The sequence below is a fragment of the Telopea speciosissima genome, chromosome 7 (assembly GCF_018873765.1).
Source record: "Telopea speciosissima isolate NSW1024214 ecotype Mountain lineage chromosome 7, Tspe_v1, whole genome shotgun sequence".
NCBI lineage: Eukaryota > Viridiplantae > Streptophyta > Magnoliopsida > Proteales > Proteaceae > Telopea > Telopea speciosissima.
Window position 1 is genome coordinate 28,951,005 of NC_057922.1, and position 19,514 is coordinate 28,970,518.

The 19,514-nt window shown below is 38.7% G+C and overlaps 1 protein-coding gene across 3 annotated transcripts in view; it reads right to left on the bottom strand.

Moving 5' to 3' along the window:
* Nucleotides 1-19,514, bottom strand: part of LOC122667701 (protease Do-like 2, chloroplastic) — a 55,587-nt gene that overhangs the window by 16,803 nt on the left and 19,270 nt on the right. For all 3 annotated transcript variants that reach the window (XM_043864091.1, XM_043864094.1, XM_043864092.1), the window contains 7 exons: nt 15,007-15,051; nt 14,101-14,208; nt 5,949-6,026; nt 5,152-5,218; nt 4,915-4,973; nt 4,455-4,554; nt 3,740-3,819 (listed from right to left, as the gene is read on the bottom strand). In XM_043864091.1, the coding sequence (XP_043720026.1) occupies nt 3,740-3,819; nt 4,455-4,554; nt 4,915-4,973; nt 5,152-5,218; nt 5,949-6,026; nt 14,101-14,208; nt 15,007-15,051 (537 nt within the window). The remainder of the gene's footprint in view (nt 1-3,739; nt 3,820-4,454; nt 4,555-4,914; nt 4,974-5,151; nt 5,219-5,948; nt 6,027-14,100; nt 14,209-15,006; nt 15,052-19,514) is intronic.

The following is a 19,514-nucleotide window of genomic DNA, read 5'->3' on the forward strand; positions in this document are numbered from 1 at the left end:
CTGGAAAGTGCAAATCAAAAGAGTTTTCCCAACATTTCTTCTCCCTTGGTGTCGCGTGAAGGAAATATCGTGTGAGCTCCATGTGCAGGTATATTGACGCTGCCCTTCCCTAATAGTTCGAGCTTTTAAGTGAAATGTTAGCGAACACTTTCTTTGTAGAGGTCGTGGACTTGGTATGGTCGGTTGTGGTGGACAGCAATCTGATCCGTTTGTCAGACAATGTACTCATTGTAGCCGAAATAATCACACAGTTGAGAAGTGTGGGGTGAAGCATGGTAAGCCCCACTAGGCACAACCAACAGTTCGTTAAAACATCTGTGCCTTATGGTAGTCCTGAAGTGGTATCATCTCATGACACCAATCCGAGTTCTTCATCTGGAGGTGGTTACACATCCTTTGTCTCTCTTGATGAGATGTTTAATCAAACTACTGAAACGTGTCCAGCAGCTTGAGATATCCACTTCTGCATCTACGGTCACATTGGCTCATTCAAGTTTACCCACATTTTTTGTTTCCTCATCTTCCATTCCCTGGGTCATTGAGTTAGGTGTGTCATCCTACATGACTGGTAAGCCGAATATGTTCGCTTCTTTTCAAAAAAATGAGTTGTCGATCCCAAGTTATTTGGGCAGAAGGATCCTCTACTAATGTTACCGGTCATGGTGCCATTTGTCTTTCTTCTTCTTTTTCATTATCTATTGTCCTTAATGTTCCTAATGTTGGGCTGTCCACGCTTAAGGCTAGCCCCACATTCGATATGAATGGGTAATGTGGGGGGTTTATAAGGACTTGGGCACCCTCTCCTTAATGGCTAGCATTTAAGGATGAGTTTTACCCTGTAAAGTCCCTAACAAGTGGTATCAGAGCCGGGGCGTGAAAATTCCCGATTGGCCAAGGATTCTGGGGTTTGATCTCAAGCTCCAGGCCAGCACCCGCATGGAGGGGAAGATCAAGATCTCAGGATCCATGTTTGCCATTCACTTGGAGGGGGAGATTGTTGGGATGTCCACGCATAAGGCTAGTCCAACATTGGATATCAATGGGTAATGTAGGGGGTTTATAAGGACTTGGGCACCCTTTCCTTAATGGCTAGCTTTTAAGGATGAATTCTACCATGTAAAGTCCCTAACAGATTGGACTGATGATGATCCTGATCGAAAATCTATTACAGGCTACTGTACTTTTGTCGGAGGTAATCTTGTTAGATGGAGGAGTAAAAAGAAAACTATAGCATGGTTTAAATCGACCGATACAATACGATACGATACGATACGGACCGATACGTATTGATATCGGACGATACCTATACGTCTCCCTTTTTTTGTAAATGAATTGCCTCGAATTGTATCGAAATGTATCGGCCGATATGGGCCGATACGATACAACTGATACGTATCAATACCAATGATACGTCCAGTAAAGGGTTCTGTGGGTGGTTTAATATGTATCGGTCGATACGGCTCAATGCATACCGATACATTATTGATACGCACCGATACATATCGATATCATCGACACATTCTATAAAAAAGCCATTGTCATTCACAAACTCGATACAACTCTTAATCTAACGAAAAAATAAAGGAAAACTCTCAACCAAGAGTCTAAAATCTTGCATTTAATCTTGGTCTTTCACACTTTTAAACTAAAAAAATGAATCAAAAAGTGCAACAGCATCATCCAATACTCTGCATGGCTATAGACGATTACAACATGGAAGGAACCTCATCTTTTATAACAATTTCAATTTAATGCACTTGCTTGGTTATACATTATTCACCATTTTAGGTTTTATGCATGACACTTATTATATATTGCTTATTTATACTTTTTTTGTTCCAAAAGTGTATTTCAATGTGTATATTGATCATTTTTATGCGTATCTGTATTGTTCGATACGTATCTCCGAAACGATACGATACGATACGTGTTAAAATCACCCGACCGATACGATACCCGATACTGATACTTTAAACCTTGAACTATAGTATCCTGGTCAGTTTTGAAACTGAGCATAGAGCTATGGCTCACACTACAAGTCTACAACTGAGTTGATGTGGCTTAAATCTTTTGATCAAGAGCTTGGTTTTCTGATCAGCAAACCTACGGACATGTTCAGTGATAATTAAGCAGATATTTATATTGGTAGTAATCCCATCTTTCATGAAGAGGATCAAACATATTGAAGTGGACTGTCATTTTGTTCGGGATGCAGTGATGAAGAAATTGATTTCCACTCCGTTTGTCAGTTCTAGCGATCAACTTGGAGACTTGTTGACCAAGGCCTTGTTTCGTAATGTATTTCTCTAAGGATGTTCCAAGCTGGGCATGGGTGATATCTATGCTCCAATTTGTGAGGAAGTGTTAAGTTGTGTCAGTTTTGTAGCATAGTTGTCAAAGAGTCACCTAGGCGTCCAGGGCGCCTTGGTCGACTTGGTCGTCTAATTGGTGTCGCCTTAACTTTAAGCCCTCTCCAACGCCTTGGGTCACCAAGCCGCCGTGCCAACTATGTTTTGTAGTGGTATATTTGTAATGTTCTGTTATATTTATGTTCCAAGTGTAAAGTGCACTTAAGTTATAGGCTCTAGTGTGGACCCTGTCCTTTACTGTAATTTTTCTTTTTTATATTAATAAAAGGAAGTAGTGGTCTGTCTGGGAGTGTGGCCTACGCCAGCACTCCCATTTGTCTATCTCTCTCCTCTTCCAAACAAGGGGGGCAGAGGTGTCTTTTCATATAGAGAGGAGAGAGATAGACTCATGGGAGTGCTGGCATAAGACACACTCCCGGACAGAGTTCTTTTTCCCATTAATATAAGTAGTTCCACCCACCCACCCACGGTTTGGAGTATTCTGCTCTTCTCTCAAACCGTCGGCAGTTCTCTCCGTTCTCTCTTCTTCTCTCCCTTCTCTTCTCTCTTCCTTAATGTCCAGGTACTGATATCAAGTTCTATTGCTGTCCCATACTAATAAATATAATTGAGTGGCAATCTGATTAGAATGTGCCAGAGGGAACCAAAATCTCTCCTTGGTTTGGGCATGCTACTGAACACTATTCAGTAATGATTCATCAAACGAAAGAAAAATGTTGCATGGTGACAAGACCAGCAGTACACTCATTGGCCAGTTTGGAAGCTTGTGTTGGTGAACTTAATGTTTGCCATTAGCTTGCATATGCATATCTGTGGTAGCACAGACTAGGCAGATCGAGCCATCCCAAGAGCTTGTTAGATTAGGTATGCTTTTGAAATGGCATGTAAATCTCCTGGGAGCTTGAAGGTAATAGACAAAGAGGTTTACAAGCACTATGTAGATGCCTATGTATATGCATAGTGTGTGTCCCCGTCTCCATTTTCCTCTTTATTCTTCAAATGCCAAAAGCCATACCATAATCCAACCCCTCCTCTCATGTTGCTCCTCCATCCTCTGTACCTTACCTGACCTTGCAGGCTTGCGCAAAGAACCCAACCACCTAAATTAAACCAAGACCACAACCCCACCCCCTTTTGACCTCCACCCTTCATATGCTATTCAATCTCCTTGCTCAAACAGATCATATACAATCAACACACCCACAAATAAATAATAGACTACCAAAACTATACATTAAAATTGGCAAAACATGTGTTGAGCACCTTCTCTAAAAGTTTTATTACTCATGTTTGATAAACAAAGAAAGGGATATTCAAATTTGCAGCCTTGATGAAATGGGTGTCAAGCTTGGCAACCATATGGATAATACCTCATTAGACTGCACTTTTAAGCTTGCACGGAGTGCAGGATTCTCCAACTTCTGCAGCAAGACTCCAAGGCAAGGGAATCCTGAAAATTCATGTTTGACATTACTCCAGAAGGATACACCTCATGTTGCTAAAATTCAGCAGTTTAACCAGCTCCAAACATAAGTACCAGGCAATTAATGTACTAATATGTAATGCAAGAAAGCTAAAATTTCCATTGGATGCACATCAGAAACTCGAACTTTTTCCCCTTTTTTCCTATTGGTTTTGATGTCTTTTACTTTCTTGTTCTCCCCCCCTCCCTCTCCTTTCCTTTCCGTCTGGAGGTTTCTGGATAAATTAACATAGACAAGGTGAAATCATCTAACGAATAATGTAGTTCATGACCAGATGAAGAATAATTGTTCATTTCTGTCACTGAAATGAAATCTAATTAATAATTGAAACTTAAATAATCCAATTTTAGAATGGGAACAAGAACAGTTAAAAATCACTAAACAAACAACCAGAAGATCCCCACTTCAAACCCCCCCTCCATCCCCCAAACTGAACTACACATCATAGGATTACAATTTCAAGGTTCTCTATCCACATGGGAGATCTGAATGTATGAATCATCCTCCTAGTTTGTGGAAGCCCAGTTTATAAATATTATAAGGTATCAAGCATACTGCTTAAGCAGATCAGTAAGAAACTAATTCAAGAGAAGTTCCTCACCAGTATACTGCCCATTTCTTTCATAGTCTTCCAAGAAATGAGAAACGACTGTCGTGAGAATTACATATCCAATACTTTCAGCTTCTTCAGATCTGTAAACCTAAGTGAAATGCCTGGTAAGAAACATCACACATAATAAAATGCACTAAAAGCAGTTATTCTTATGCTATAAGAGAATAATCGTCCTTGTTCCCGCGGGGGGGGGGAGTTTTTGCATAACATGATTTTGATCAAATAAGCATGTCTCATGCACAATGCACAAATTGAAAAATTTTGGAGAATTAAATGGTCAAAACTACAAAGATTGAAAATTTACTATTTCCAGTACCTATCTATGTGTTGTCTCTGTGTGTGTGTGTGTGTGTGTTTCTGTGCGTGAATGTGAGTGTACATAATATATATATATATAAAGAGAGTGAGAGGAAGCTAAGAACGTGGATTGAGTGCACCAGAAGTCTACCTGAAATGCCACCCCAATGCACTCCCCCTCATCATTGAATGCAGGACCACCACTATTTCCTACAATGTCATAATTAGCAGGAGGTGGATGTCCAAAGAAATTGATTTAATGAATAAAAATATTCATCAATCAGCCTTTATAAGAGAGCATTGGTTGGGGGGTTAAAAAACACTAGACGCAGAGTAGGAAACTTAAAAGTAGAAAGAAAAAGGAACTAAACTTGGGAGACATTACTACCTGGATTTATTGCTGCATCAATTTGAATGCCAAGCAGGTCAGATGACCCATGAGCGTACGACGTAACCTGGAAATACAACCAAGAGGAACCCTGAGGTTTTTCAAGTTTGCCAAGAAAATCAGATGCATGCACAAGTGTTTGTTTCCATATGTGTGAGCATATGGCTTTGAGCCATAGTTTCCACATTAATACACATGCAGTTATCATACAGGATTCTGCTCAAGACGATAATATTGGTATAGAACCCCTGCGTGGACTACAGTTAATGAAAATTTTTTGCCAGAAATGCAAACAGGATAATTATAAAGGGGGGAAGGGAAGAGAAGTGAGGCGGGGAAGTTAAGATTTAGACACACACTTGAAGTACATATTCTCAAGATAGTCTCTCGGTGAATATATTTTCTTGATTCCTAACTTCTTCAATATGTTTATATAATGTCTTGTAAATGTCAACCAACAATACTAATACTACTTTAACTGCCTGAGGAAATTACCATGTTTAGAATCTTAACTATTCTTTTATTTATTTTTCTCCTTTTTCACCCTTCTGTAAGTTACCCACAAGCTAGTAACATATATATAATCTGGCATGTTCATTTTATTCTCTTCTGTTAGTTCAAGAGACAGTACAAATAGTGTTGATCCTGTACATCGTGTCATATCATCCAAGTAGAATTGCTTTGTGCACATAACATACAGCAACAAATTCCAGCTATTACATTAAATGGATGACAAGAATGCTTATCAGTGAAGGGCTCATAGCTAACCAATGTTGAAAGTGCATCTCTAATCAGACCTCTATTCGAGAAACCACTCCTTTTGTCACTGATATGGTGTCTCCTCCAAGTGGGTAGCCTACAACAGTTACTGCATCCTGCCATTCAGGAGGAAATCATCATTTTAAATATGCACATAGTATCACCAGAAACAGGTCCATAGAATCAAAATATAAACTTTTCACAAGGCCATAATGATGAATAAGAGTTGCATTTGGTTATATGAATCATAACATTATGAACTTTGCTCAATTATTTCTAACAGATTCATTGCTAATGCTTCCATGAACAAATCACTGACATGTCTGCATTGAGAAACAGAGAGTGCATTGCAAGTCTCTGCAGAAGATCAGTATGGTGCATTGTCAATTTACTGCCAATACTCAATAGTACCAGTCACATACAGACAAACTCACAAAGCAACAAAGTTAACAGCAAAAGAAGTTAGGCAACACAAAATAGCATGAAATGAGAGACATTAGTGCCAAAACTGGAATGATTTGTTCATATACCAACACCTTATAAATATTTATTTGTTTCAATTACATTCCACGTTCAAAGTGAAACAAGAAATAAAAGGTCTTGATAGAATTATGGGAAAACGTTCTCTGTCCAGAAGTGTGGCCTATGCCAGCACTCCCATGAGTCTATCTCTCTCCTCCCCATGTGAAAAGACAACTCTGCCCCCTTGTTTTAAGGAGGAGAGAGATAGACACATGGGAGTGCTGGCGTAGGCCACACTCCCGTACAGAAAACTGCTTCCCTAGTATTATTATCCAAACTCTGCCAGTGTTTATGTTGCTGGTCCCAAGCCCAGATAAAGGAGGAGGGTTGGTGTGTCAGGTCGGCAAACGGCATTATAAAAACATTAGCCAAATCCTTTTGCATGGATCCTAGAATTTTACATTTTCGACCTTATGCTAGGGCATCTATTGGAAGCTACACGCTGCACTATGACCCAGATGTACTGAAGAGTAAAGGTTAGCTAGGGCATCCTTGTAAGCGAAACACCACTTTGGCGCCCAGTTGCTGTGACAAGTGGGCAAGGGTTCTCGCATCATGGACAAGTGTGGATAAAGAAGCTAGCCCAAAAGCGTGTGATTAGATTAGCATCTTGGAACATAGGAACTTTAACGAGAAAGAATTTAGAACTGATAGATATAATGAGAAAAAGAAGAAGAACATAGCTTGTATACAAGCAACAAGATGGAAGGGTAAAAAAGCTAAAGAATTAGAAGACCATAAACTTTGGTATACTGGGGATAAAAGTAATAAAAGTGAGGTGGGAATAGAAGTAGATAGAGATTTAAAAAATGATGTTGCATATGTTAAAAGAATTGGTGATAGGATAATATCCATCAAACATGTGTTAGGAGAAGAAGTAACCAATATAATTAGTGCTTACACACCCCAAATCGGATTGGATGAAAATACCAAGAAACAATTTTGGGAACACGTGGATTAATAAGTTCCAGGATTTAGTCAAGGAGAAAAGATTATTATAGGGAAGATCTAAATAGACATGTTGGAAGAGATAGTAGAGGCTATGAAAGAATTCATGGAGGATATGGTTTTGTAGATAGGAATAAGGAGGGGAATTCGGTTTTAGAAGTTGTGGATTACGATTTATCAATAATAACACATGCTTTGAAAAGAAGAAAGACTAGTTATACCAGGATAATGACCAATTCCAAGAACATTATAAACCAAATGTATGTTTTGATTGTTTCAAACTTCCAATAGCTTGCTTCTTCAGTTGTACTGTCTACTAGTTCGCTGTTGATTTTTTATGATTTGATGTGGCTTAATATGGATTTTTTATTACTTGAGATCCTATAACTAAATAGAAAAATTTATAGACCGCCATTCTTTTTATCAAATGCTTTTTCATTCAGAAGATACTTGTTGTTTCATAGTGAATCCAACGAACCCATCATTTGAATGATATAATCATGTTAAAAAAAAAACCCAAACTTATGAATATGAGACGGGGATAAATAGGCAGCTTCGTATCAAGGTCATCATCGATATCGTCACTATCATCAATAAAATAACCTTTAGGCTTGTCATCCAGGTATTTCCGGAACATAGGAGTTTGTCGCTAGGTATTTGACCAAATATGATCGTCCAGTTCCTATAGAACCTATCATTGATGTGACTTAATGTTGATTTTTGATGACTTGATGTGGCTTAATGTTGATTTTTTATGATATAAGTTATATATTGTAGCATACTAAATAATGTTAGAAAAGAGGGGAAATAAAAATAACACTTGGGAACCTTGTTGGCTAAGCACTTAGGCACCCCTCCACCGCCTTGGGTCGCCTTGACAAATATGCAACAGAAGCCTTTGAATGTTCCAGTATGGAGGAGCGATTTGATTCAGATTGAAGGAGCTAAAAGAGACAGTGGTAAGCCAAAATGACTCTAGGAGAAATGGTGAGGAAAGACATGCATAGCTTATGAATAGTAACAAGTAATGACTTCTGTTAAATACTGGTCTATAGGAGTCGTACACCCCTATTGGACCTATTGGCCCACTTTGCATTCCAGCGGTAGTGTCTATAGATAATACTCACAATAGGAGGAGTGTCCCTATCGTGTGAGTGGTTTAGAGAGATTGTGTTTAGCTGTTAGTTTCCTCTAATCCTACTCCTTGGGTCATTGATAGGTGCTTCCACTCATATGACTGGTGAGTCAGACTTATTCTCGTCTTTTTCAAAGGATTCTACTTTTTCTCATGTCATTCTAGCTAATGGTTCCTCCATCAAAGTAACCGGTCATGGTATGGTTTCTCCTACTCCATCCATGACCTTGTCCTTTGTTCTTCACGTACCCCAATTACCATTAAATTTGTTATTTGTTAGTCAATTGACAAAACATCTTAATTGATCAATCACCTTTTTCCTACCTATTGTGTTTATTAGGATCTTCAGACAAGGAGGACAATTGGTGGTGGGCTTAAGCAGGCTGGCCTCTACTACCTCCACGAACTGGAGCTTCTACCGCTGCTACTACAACTTCTGGTGTTCTTTCTCCTCTCCAAAGGCATTTTTGGTTGGGACTTGGGAGATCTATCTCTATCCAAGCTTCAGCATATGGTTCCCAGTTGCAAATCGGTGTCACGCCTAGAGTGTGAAGCTTGTGAACTTAGCAAGCATCATAGGTCATCCTTTCCTACTCGCAGTATTTCAAGAAGTCAGTCCTTATTTTTTTTTAGTTCATTCGGATATTTGGGGTTCGTGAGGTGTAAGTAATAAAGTAGGTTTTTCTCACTTAGTTACCTTTGAGCATGATCATTCAAGACTCACTTGGTTGTACTTGTTGAAACTTAAAAGATCATTCCGAGTTTATCTGTTTTCAAAGCTTTATAATGAAATAAAGACCTAATTTGATGTTTCTATTAAGATGTTCGTTCTGAATTCTGATATTGCTCGAGTATACTCAACGTGAGATCTCAGGTTTTTTGTTCTGATTATGGTATGATTCATCAAACAAGTTGTTCATATACCCCACAACAAAATGGGGTTACTGAATGGAAAAACAGACACTTATTGGAAGTTGTCCATTCTCTCATGTTTTACATGAATGTACCCAAATACTTTTGGTGTGATGCCGGTATTCACTGCCTGTTATTTGATCAATAGAATGCCTTCCTCGGTTTTAGATAATCATTCTCCTTTCTCTATTGCTTTTCCTAACACGCCCTTATCTTCTTTGCCTCATTGGGTTTTTGGGTGTGTTTGCTTTGCTCATATTTTACACCCTCAGGTTGATAAGTTGGCTCCTAGGGCTGTAAAGTGTATTTTCATTGGTTATTCTCGGACTCAGAAAGGGTATAAATGCTACGACCCTATCACTCATCGGCAATATGTTCGTACCAATATTACCATTTTTGAAAATACACCTTATTTTGTACCTCATGTCCCAAGTCCTATTGTTGACAATGAGCATACATGTGCTCTTCCTTTTTCCGGTTCCTATGCCATTTGTTGATTTTCCGTTACAAGTGTATCAACGGCATAAGAAGGCAATGCCATGTCCTGCGACACAGCCCTCCATTGGCATTGCTCCTCCAACTGAAGTTCCCCTTGACTTAACCAGTGGCTCTTCGGAAAGGTATTTTTCTTGCACACAAAAATCGTTGACTGCTTATCCTATTGAGTTATGTTTCCATTTCCTATTTTCCATCTCCTTTACATAATCTTGCCTTGTCCGTATCCATTAACTCCACTCCTCAGACATATCATGAAGCTTTATATCATCCTGGGTGGAAAGTGGCAATGGAAACCAAAATGGAAGCTTTAATTTCTCGATAGACATGGACACCGGTAATTTTACCTCCATTCAAGGATATTGTGCGATGTTGTTGGGTGTACACAATTACGTACAACCCCTGATGGTTCTGTGCAACGGCTTAAGGCTCGATGGTTGCAAAGGGTTATACTAAGACTTATGGTATAGATTATTTCGAGATCTTTCACCAGTTGTTCGCCTTAATTCAGTTCGTGTTCTTATTTCATTAGCTTTGAATTTTGACTAGCCACTCTATTAGTTGGACATAAAGAATGCCTTTTTACATGGTGATTTGCATGAGGAGGTTTATATGGAGCAACCTCTAGGAGTCTAGGGTATGTTGCTCAAGGTGAGAACTCACACAGAGTAAGTAAACTATACAAGGCTTTTTATGGGTAGAAGCAGCCACCACAAATTCACATCCATTGTTACTAAGTGAGGTTTATCACAGTATTATTCTGATCACTCGATATTTGTTCGTCGCCAGGGCTCTAAGGTAGTTATTCTAGTTGTTTATGTTGATGACATTATTGTAATTGGTAATGATCATAGTTCAAAATCTCAAGGATCTCGAGCTTGTCAAGATGAAACCATATCCGAAATGTCAAACATGCAAGGTCAAGAATAACTCGACCGAGATTTCAGTACTGTTTGTACCATCTCGCCGAAATGCTACAAACCCCCTTATAAAAAGGCCAAGTCTCAACCAGAAATCGAAATTTCGAAACAGAATTCAACAGAGAAGGTGTTTTTTTTTTTTGCTAGAGAAGGGGGAAAAACCTTGTTTTTTTTATTTTTTGCCCACATCTACACCCAATACTATTGGAATACACTAGCAGGGGTTGCCACATCACTACGAAGAGATTGATTGCTGCTTATTATGGAAGATTTGGCTACATTAAACTATTTCAAGTAAAGTTACTATTCCCAAAAACCATTTTTTGGAAGAAAAAAAATATGACAAATACTTGTTTGATGGGTGTAGAATTTTTATATGTTACACCGGGGGCCGATCTACGATCTCACGATGTCGAAATATTTTTCTGTTTATATATTTATTTTTATTTTTTAGTAAAAAATTTGATTTTCCTACAACAAAAATATGAAAAAATTGGGGTTAATATGAACTGGATGGATATACATATATATATATATATATATATATATATATATATATATATATATATATATATATATATGTTCATCACCGTTGGCCGATCTACAACCTCACGGTGTCGGAAACTATTTTCAGCAAGTAAATAATTATTTTGCAGTAGAAACTTTAAGTTTTTAATTTTATTTCTTAAATACTTATTCAATATTATACGTCTTCATCCATTATTGCATAATTGTTTTACTTGCCAATTATGTCTCATATCATTCAAACAATGTGTAGAACAGGCAATATTACATAAGGGTTCAACGTTTACTACCAACCAAGGGTGCAAATCCAAAACACCAAATTGGGTGCTTTTTTCCAATTTGAAGATTTAAATATGTTTATTAAGCCTACATCAAGCTTCCCTTAAAGTTCCAGAACCAACTATGGCCATTTCCCCCACAGAAACATCATTCAGAAATTATAAAAATGCAGAAACTCATCGAGAACTCAAGATCTCAGTTGCCTCAACCTGGTCGAAACGAGTTTTTTAACCTTGGTAATGATGCAAAGGGTATTGCAAAGGTAAAGTCTTTTCTACATCAAAACTTTCAGATGAAAAACTTGGGTTCCCTCAACTATTTTCTTGGTATTAGTTTGTCACAACGAAAATATGTGTTGGATCTTTTGTCTAAAAGTGGCATGCTTGCATGTACATGAGTTGATACTCTAATGGATCCCACCAAAAGTTGGCACAGATGATGGTGAAATCTTTGATGATATGCATCGGTACAGGAAACTAGTTAGGAAGTTTATTTATCTAACTGTTACTAGGCCTGACATTTCCTTTGTTATGGGTGTTATTAGTCAATTTATGCAGTCACCAGAGAAAGTCCACTGGGAAGCAGCATGCCACATCTTAAGGTACCACAATGGGGCCCAAGGAAGGGGCTCATCTATCGTCCATATCAGAATATTGATCTGGTAGGGTTTTCAAATGCTGATTGGGATGGTGATGATGGTGAAAGAAGATCTACCACAGGATATTGCACATTAGTCGTAGGTAATCTCGCCTCATGGCGCAACAAGAAGCAAACAACAGTGGCTAGGTCCAGTGCCGAGGCTAAGTATAGAGCCATGGCTCATACTACAGCTGAGTTGATGTGGTTGAAGTCTTTTCTTCAAGAATTGGATTTTACAATTACTCAACCTATGAAGATGTTTTGCGATAATCAAGAGAACTAAACATATTGAGGTTGATTGTCACTTTGTGAAGGATGCGATTATGAAGAAGTTAGTTGTTACTCCATTCGTTCTGTCTGCTGACCAACTGACTGGTCTGTTTACCACGTCTCTTAAGTGTTGTTCCAAGCTGACCATGGATGATGTGTACGCTCCAGCTTGAGGAGGAATGTTAAATATTGGGCTATAGGAGTCGTGGACCCCTATTGGACCTATTGGCCCACTTCTCATTCCAGCAGTAGTGTCTATAGATAATACTCACGATAGGATTGTCCAATATTTAACACTCCCCCTCAAGCTGAGCATGGATGATGTGGATGCTCCAGCTTGAGGGGGAGTGTTAAATATTGGCCTATAGGAGTCGTGGACCCCTATTGGATCTATTGGCCCACTTCTCATTCCAGCGGTAGTATCTATAGATAATACTCACGATAGGAGGAGTGTCCCTATCATGAGAGCAGTTTAGAGAGATCGGGTTAAGTTGTTAGTTTCCTTTCTTATCTGTATTCTATTGTTAGATTGTATTAGATTGTATCTAGGACTGTTTTTGGTTACTTTAAATACAATCTACTGCCCAGAGATAGAAAATACAGACTAGTTCTATCGCTGAGATAGTTTTCTCCCCATTGTCTCTCTCTATCTCTCTCTCTCATTGTATCATCTTTATTACTTGCTGAAGCGACTAGTTATTAAGTTCTTACTTCCTTACAACTTTGAATAAAGCTGATTGAAGAAAAAGGATCCATGTAGCCGACCCCATTTAGTTAGGATAAGGCTGAGTTGAGTTGAGCAGAATTATTATCCAGTGTAACTATTCATGGTTAGCTCTCTCTTTTCCACATATTTCAGCACAGTACAAAATTAATGATTATTATCATACCAATTTTTTTTTTTTGGGGGGGGGGGGGGGGGGGAGGGGACTATCTTTCTATGAGTTGACCATGACCACAACTTCATAATTGCTTTGAACACCACATTGACCCAAAACAGTGATCCTACATTTAGCAGCACTGTCTTAGTTGGAACTACAACTTTATCTTACCAATTTTCTCAGAAACTCTTCATTGTTAGCAAAAATATTTTGAAACAATACGTAAGAAATCACCCTCCAAAGAGTTAACAAGTAAAAACATCTTATTGCTTACTAATTTCTCAGAACTTCTTCCTTGTAAGCAAAAGTATTTTGGAAGAACACAAGAACAAGAGTTGAAAAGTGAAAGCATGTTACTGCAGTGCATGCAGAGCAAATTTCTTAACTGATTCGCTAATTTTATATAAGATAATAACATCTCAAAATATATTTGCATATTTAAACCGACTAATTAAAGGTTCCTAGATGGAATACAGCTCCAAATGAGGAAGTTTATTACTTAAATTATAACTATTTTCCCATGATAGTAATTGATTAAGTAATCCATGGAAGTGCCAGCATTCAAGTTTCTGGAAGCTGATGTGCTTGGAAGGAGAGGTCTTTCCACTTGTCTTGGTAACATTGACCAAAATCTACAACAACTACAGGAGAATAAGATCAAAACCTGAAGACGTGGAAGTCGCCCCAAACGGAGTGGCTCAGCTCCTTTCCAGAAGTCCTCACTCTCTACTGAAAGCAAAGCAATGTCACATTCAACTCCCCTAGCTAAAACCTGTACATTAATTCACTCAAGAAATAGTTGCTTGTTAACTTCAGTTCAATAAGCATTATAAGCTTTTAGGCTGTGAAATAGAACAATCACTCAAAAATAATATTGAATAAAACCTCCTAAAAATTTTCTACCACAATGAGAGGGTAACAACATAAGTGGGAAGAACCTCAAATTTATTGAGTGCCTCAACAGATGCTTGTAGATTGTTTTGAAACATGGTTTGGACTGGCTTAGCTGGGAATCAGAACCCAAACAAACTGGTTCAACCCTTGACCCAGGTTAAATAACACTGGGACAAAACTGCTTAACTTTCAAGGAAGATTGGTTGCATCAAAACAATAAGAAGCAGTGCAACATTCAATTACTAGAAACAACTGTTTTAATTTCCAGTCCTGCTTCAAGCCAACTCAACCAAGTGTCATACCACCTAACTAAAGTTGGCTAGATGGCTACACAAATTCTATTTCAAAATTTCAGCAAATTTATAACTCATGGGGATCCTGCTTCAACATATTTTGAAATAGCTAAAAGAACAGAGTAATAAGATCTAATAAAGCAGGGGCCATATTTCGTATTGATTTATTGGAACTACAGTTTGAAAAAGGAGAACTGCAAGCGGGATGATGCTTATTTGAGAGGATGAGAGTTACTATTCAAAAAATAAGGATGTGACTCATGTGAGTAAAGAAAAGAATTGAAATTTTATTATGTAGCAAAAAATATAGAACCCCATGCTGTTGGGATGGGACTTATTTGATTTGAGCATCTTAAATGACAGAAGGATTAACTTGTAAATACCTTTGCCACAAATTTAGTGTCATCTCCTCTTCTCTTCACTTTGACCTGCAGTCACTTAATACATCACATGATCATCCTAGGAAATTACGCGATTATATTCCGTGTAAAAAATCAGCGCATTAATACATATTGAACATGGTCATGATCTCCTTATCGTCAATAGGGTGTGAATGAATGCATTCACTTCATCAAGTAGCACATTAGGCAAATAAAACCAAAAATATCAGATTTGGGGGCAAATGTTAGCAATATGCTCTACAAATCAAAGAATGCATAACCTGACTTGATCGATGCAGATGCAAGCCTAATTATGGCGCTTCAGCTGAAACACATGGAGTTTGGGTCCTGTTTAAATGCTAGTGGTGACCCAGCAACAGCTATAGCCTGTAAGTGAGAGGAATACTACACAGCAGGCTGGACAGCCCCCATGCCTGTTTGAGGCAATTAACAATGTGACGAAGAGAAAGAAAGTGGCCTAGTTGTTCTGCTTGCTGCCAACGCAGCAGCACTAATCAGATGGAAATAAAGTAAACCCCTTAAGATTCCTCTTGTGGAGATTGAGGGTGTTAAGTTGTGCACATATGCCGCAGGGGTATTCTTGTCTAATCTCCTGCAGTAGTGTTGGCGTTTTATGGGTGTTTTGTGTTTGTGGTTTATTTTAAATTCCTTCTTATTTTTTTAGGTGTTGTGTTCCTACTAGGAATACAATTGCAGTTGGACAGATTTATATAAGTAAAGGCAGGCCATGATGGATAGACACACTGAATCTATCGTGGGTTAGATCTCTCTCTCTCTCTACTTGCAGGTACTGGTTCCAGGTTCTGGGTTTGTTACATGGTATCAGAGCGATTAAGAAGAAAAAGAAAAGTATATAAAACCCTAGTTGAAGAAGAACTAGGGTTTCTGCTGTTTCGATGAAGGAAAAAAATGGTTTATACTTACCTGCTATTGCGAAAAGAAAAAAATTGGTTTCCCCCTATTTGGAAGATCTAGGTTTTGCCATTGCTGCTAGGGTTTGCCTTTGTTCTCCGCTGGTTCTAGTTTCTCCCGCTTTTGCCATTGCTGAAATTTGAATCTGGGTTCTCATCTACATCGTCTCCTAGGTACTGTTCTCAATGAGGTACCAATCCAGTCATACTACCACACACAAACTTAGGGGAGGCACTCGAAGAGTCCACATCCTTTCTTCGTCGTTCTGCATAATCAAATCAAGATGCGGTATCTGCCTATTCATTACATCGGTGAGTGTACAGCGCTAGGCATCTCTCTTGTCTTGGGGCAAGGGCCAAGACTCCGGGGCATGCCTGGCACCACCTCTATCAGCAGTGCTTGGTGAACGGTAGTTGCAAGTAGGCTGTTTGGGTTATCATTTACATCGTCTCTGCTGCTGCTAGTTTCTCAACGAGTAACTATACAGCTTGGTTCAACAAATTCAGCTCTATAGTTAGTCATTGTGGTTTTTCACAGTGCTATTCAGATCATTCTATGTTTGTACGACGCCAAGGGTCTAAGGTGGTTGTCTTGGTTTTTTATGTTGATGACATCATAATATCTAGCAATGATACATCCGGCATTGCAGAGGTGAAAGCTCATCTACATCAGCATTTTCAAATGAAGGATATGGATGCTCTTAGGTACTTCGTGGGTATTGAGGTACTATGAAATAAGAAAAGGATCAGCTTGTCATAGCGAAAATATGTACTCAACCTGTTATCTAAATCTGGTATGCTTGCCTCCAAACCAGTTGAGTCTCCTATGGATCCTCATCAGAAGTTTGGCACCAGTGTTGGAGAAGATTTTGATGATCCCCTCCGGTACAGAAGGCTGGTGGGGAAATTGATTTATTTGACTGTTACTCGTCCTGACATATCTTTTGCAGTTGGGGTTATTAGCCAGTTTATGCAGCCACCAAAGAAAATACATTGAAGGACAGCATGTCGAATCTTAAGATATTTGGAAGGGGTTAATTTATCATCCCCATCAGAGTTTTGATCTGGTAGAATACTCTGATGCCGACTGGGCTGGTGTTGATGGGTACTGAAGGTATACTACATGGTTTTGTATGTTTGTTGATAGTAATCTAGTGGCATAGCAAGAAACAGTATATTATGGCTAGGTCCAGTGTTGAGGCTGAGTATAGAACTATGGCTCATACTGCAGCTGAGTTGATGTGGTTAAAATCTTGTTGGTTTAATGAAAATGACTTGTGTCGAATGGGACACAGGCCAGCTTTATTTATAATACGGAGGAGAATAATCTAAAATGTGTACAAGACTAAAATACCCCTAATGACAATTCTACCTCTGCACCCATATTACAACACTCCCTCTCAAGTTAGTACATATATATCACACATGCCCAACTTGCAAACAATAGGATGAAACATTTTTCCACTAAGACCCTTAGTAAAGATGTCAGAGAATCGTTCACAACTAGAAACAAAAGGCACACAAATAAGATCTTCGTCCAGTATCTCTTCGATGAAGTGACGATCGATCTCCACGTGTTTCGTCTGATCATGCTGGAAAGGGTCGTGAGCAATGTTGATGGCAAATTTGCAATCATAATAAAGCTTCATGGAATTGTAATGGGGACAACCAAATCGGTGAGAAGACCCTAAAGCCACAGAAGTTCACAGATGTCGTAAGCCATTGCACGGAACTATACTTCAGCACTAGACTGAGCCACAACAGCTTGCTTCTTACTCCTCTAAGTGACAAGATTGCCACCAATGAAGGTACCATAACCTGTAGTAGACCTCCGATCATCGGGGGAACCGGCCCAGTCAGCATTCGTGAAGTCCTCAACTCAGAGATAATCATGAGGAGAAAAGAGGATGCCAAGACATGGGGCAGACTTCAAGTAACGGAGGATGCACAGCACTACTTCCATATGAGTAGAGTAAGGATCATGCATGTACTGGCTGACCAAACTAACTGCATAAGCAATGTCAGAGCGCGTATGTGAGAGGTAAATCAGTACTTTAAGAGTTGGATTTTCCAATCACTCAACCTATGAAGATGTTCTGTGACAACCAGGTTGTTATTTACGTCGCTAGCAATCCCGTGTTTCATGAAAGGACAAAGCACATCGAGGTTGATTGTCATTTTGTGCAGAGCGTAGTCATGAAGAAGCTTATTGTTACACCATTTGTCTCCTTTGCTGATCAGCTTGGTGATGTGTTTACCAAGCCTTTGTTTGGACCCGCCTTCCAAAAGAATTAACTCAAGCTGGGCATGCGTGAACTGTATCCTCCAGCTAGAGGGGGAACGTTAAACCCTACCGATATAATGTTGTAAGGGGTACATGAGCATATCTACTATAGGGGTACATATGTGTCATGTACACACCACTTATGAAGCTGGCGATAGATATTAGTTTCCTATTCCTTGTTTAGTTATGTTTCCTTTTATGTCTAGGATTCTAAGTTGAAAACTGAAGAGATATGTATATATATTAAGGGGTAAGTTATTGCTCTACCCGATTCTGCTATCTACTGAACGGCAGAGTTTCTTCATCTTCTCTTTAATTCTCTCCTCCTCTTTATTCTTCTTCCTCTTCTTCTCTTCTTTTAATATTACTGGTTTATTAAACTTAAATACTGTTACAGTATTTTGTATTCTTTTGTTTTAACCTATTATATAAAGATGTGAGGGACTGCCAATAGCCACAGACTGTCTTCTCTTTCCATTGGCAGTCCTCTCTTCTGATTCTTCTCTCAATATCTTCTCTTCTTCTTTATTTCTTTTGCTTCTTCTTCCTCTTATTGATTATTCTAGATTTGAAACCGCAGCAATTATGAAGCACTTATGATCAAAATGATAAAGACATGAGACCTATAGAAAGCAAGAGAAAGAGAGAGAGAGAAAGAAATAAACCAAGGAAAAAACTGTAACAAAAGAAGAAATAGATCAGTACCAGAATCATTTGCAATGACTCATGGAGGTTCTTCTAGAGGATAAATTGCTAGTAATTTGGCGATGTGCATGCTTTGGTGGACTAGGTTATGTTTCTTGGTTGTATAGTTGCACCAAAAGGCTTGAAGGCATACCCAGATTAGGAATATGACTTGAGTAGCCAACTCAATCAATGGGAGATGTTTGTAGCTTGAAAGGATTGGTGCCATTTTCTTAGCACCATAATGGATCCTGTAACAGAATATAAAGCTAAAGAACCAAAACCGAGAATGAGAAGAGAAGAGAAGAAGGGACTGTGGTTGTGAGAATCGAGCATACAGTCCCTCCCATATTATCTAATTTATATTAATCAACTATTCAGATTACAAAAGGGATTCCTAATCATAATAGGAACCACAGAAAACTAAATGAAACAAATCCTAACAGAACTAAAACAATCGGAAAGAAATCCTAATAGAACTAGAAGTAGTAAGGGAGATAAAATCTAGGGGCTGGCCCGGGTCCCAGGTAATGTTCGGGTTAAAAAACAAAAAAGTAAGGGAGATAGCTCGATTAGGATATCCTAATCGATCATACACCTAGCGTTCAATA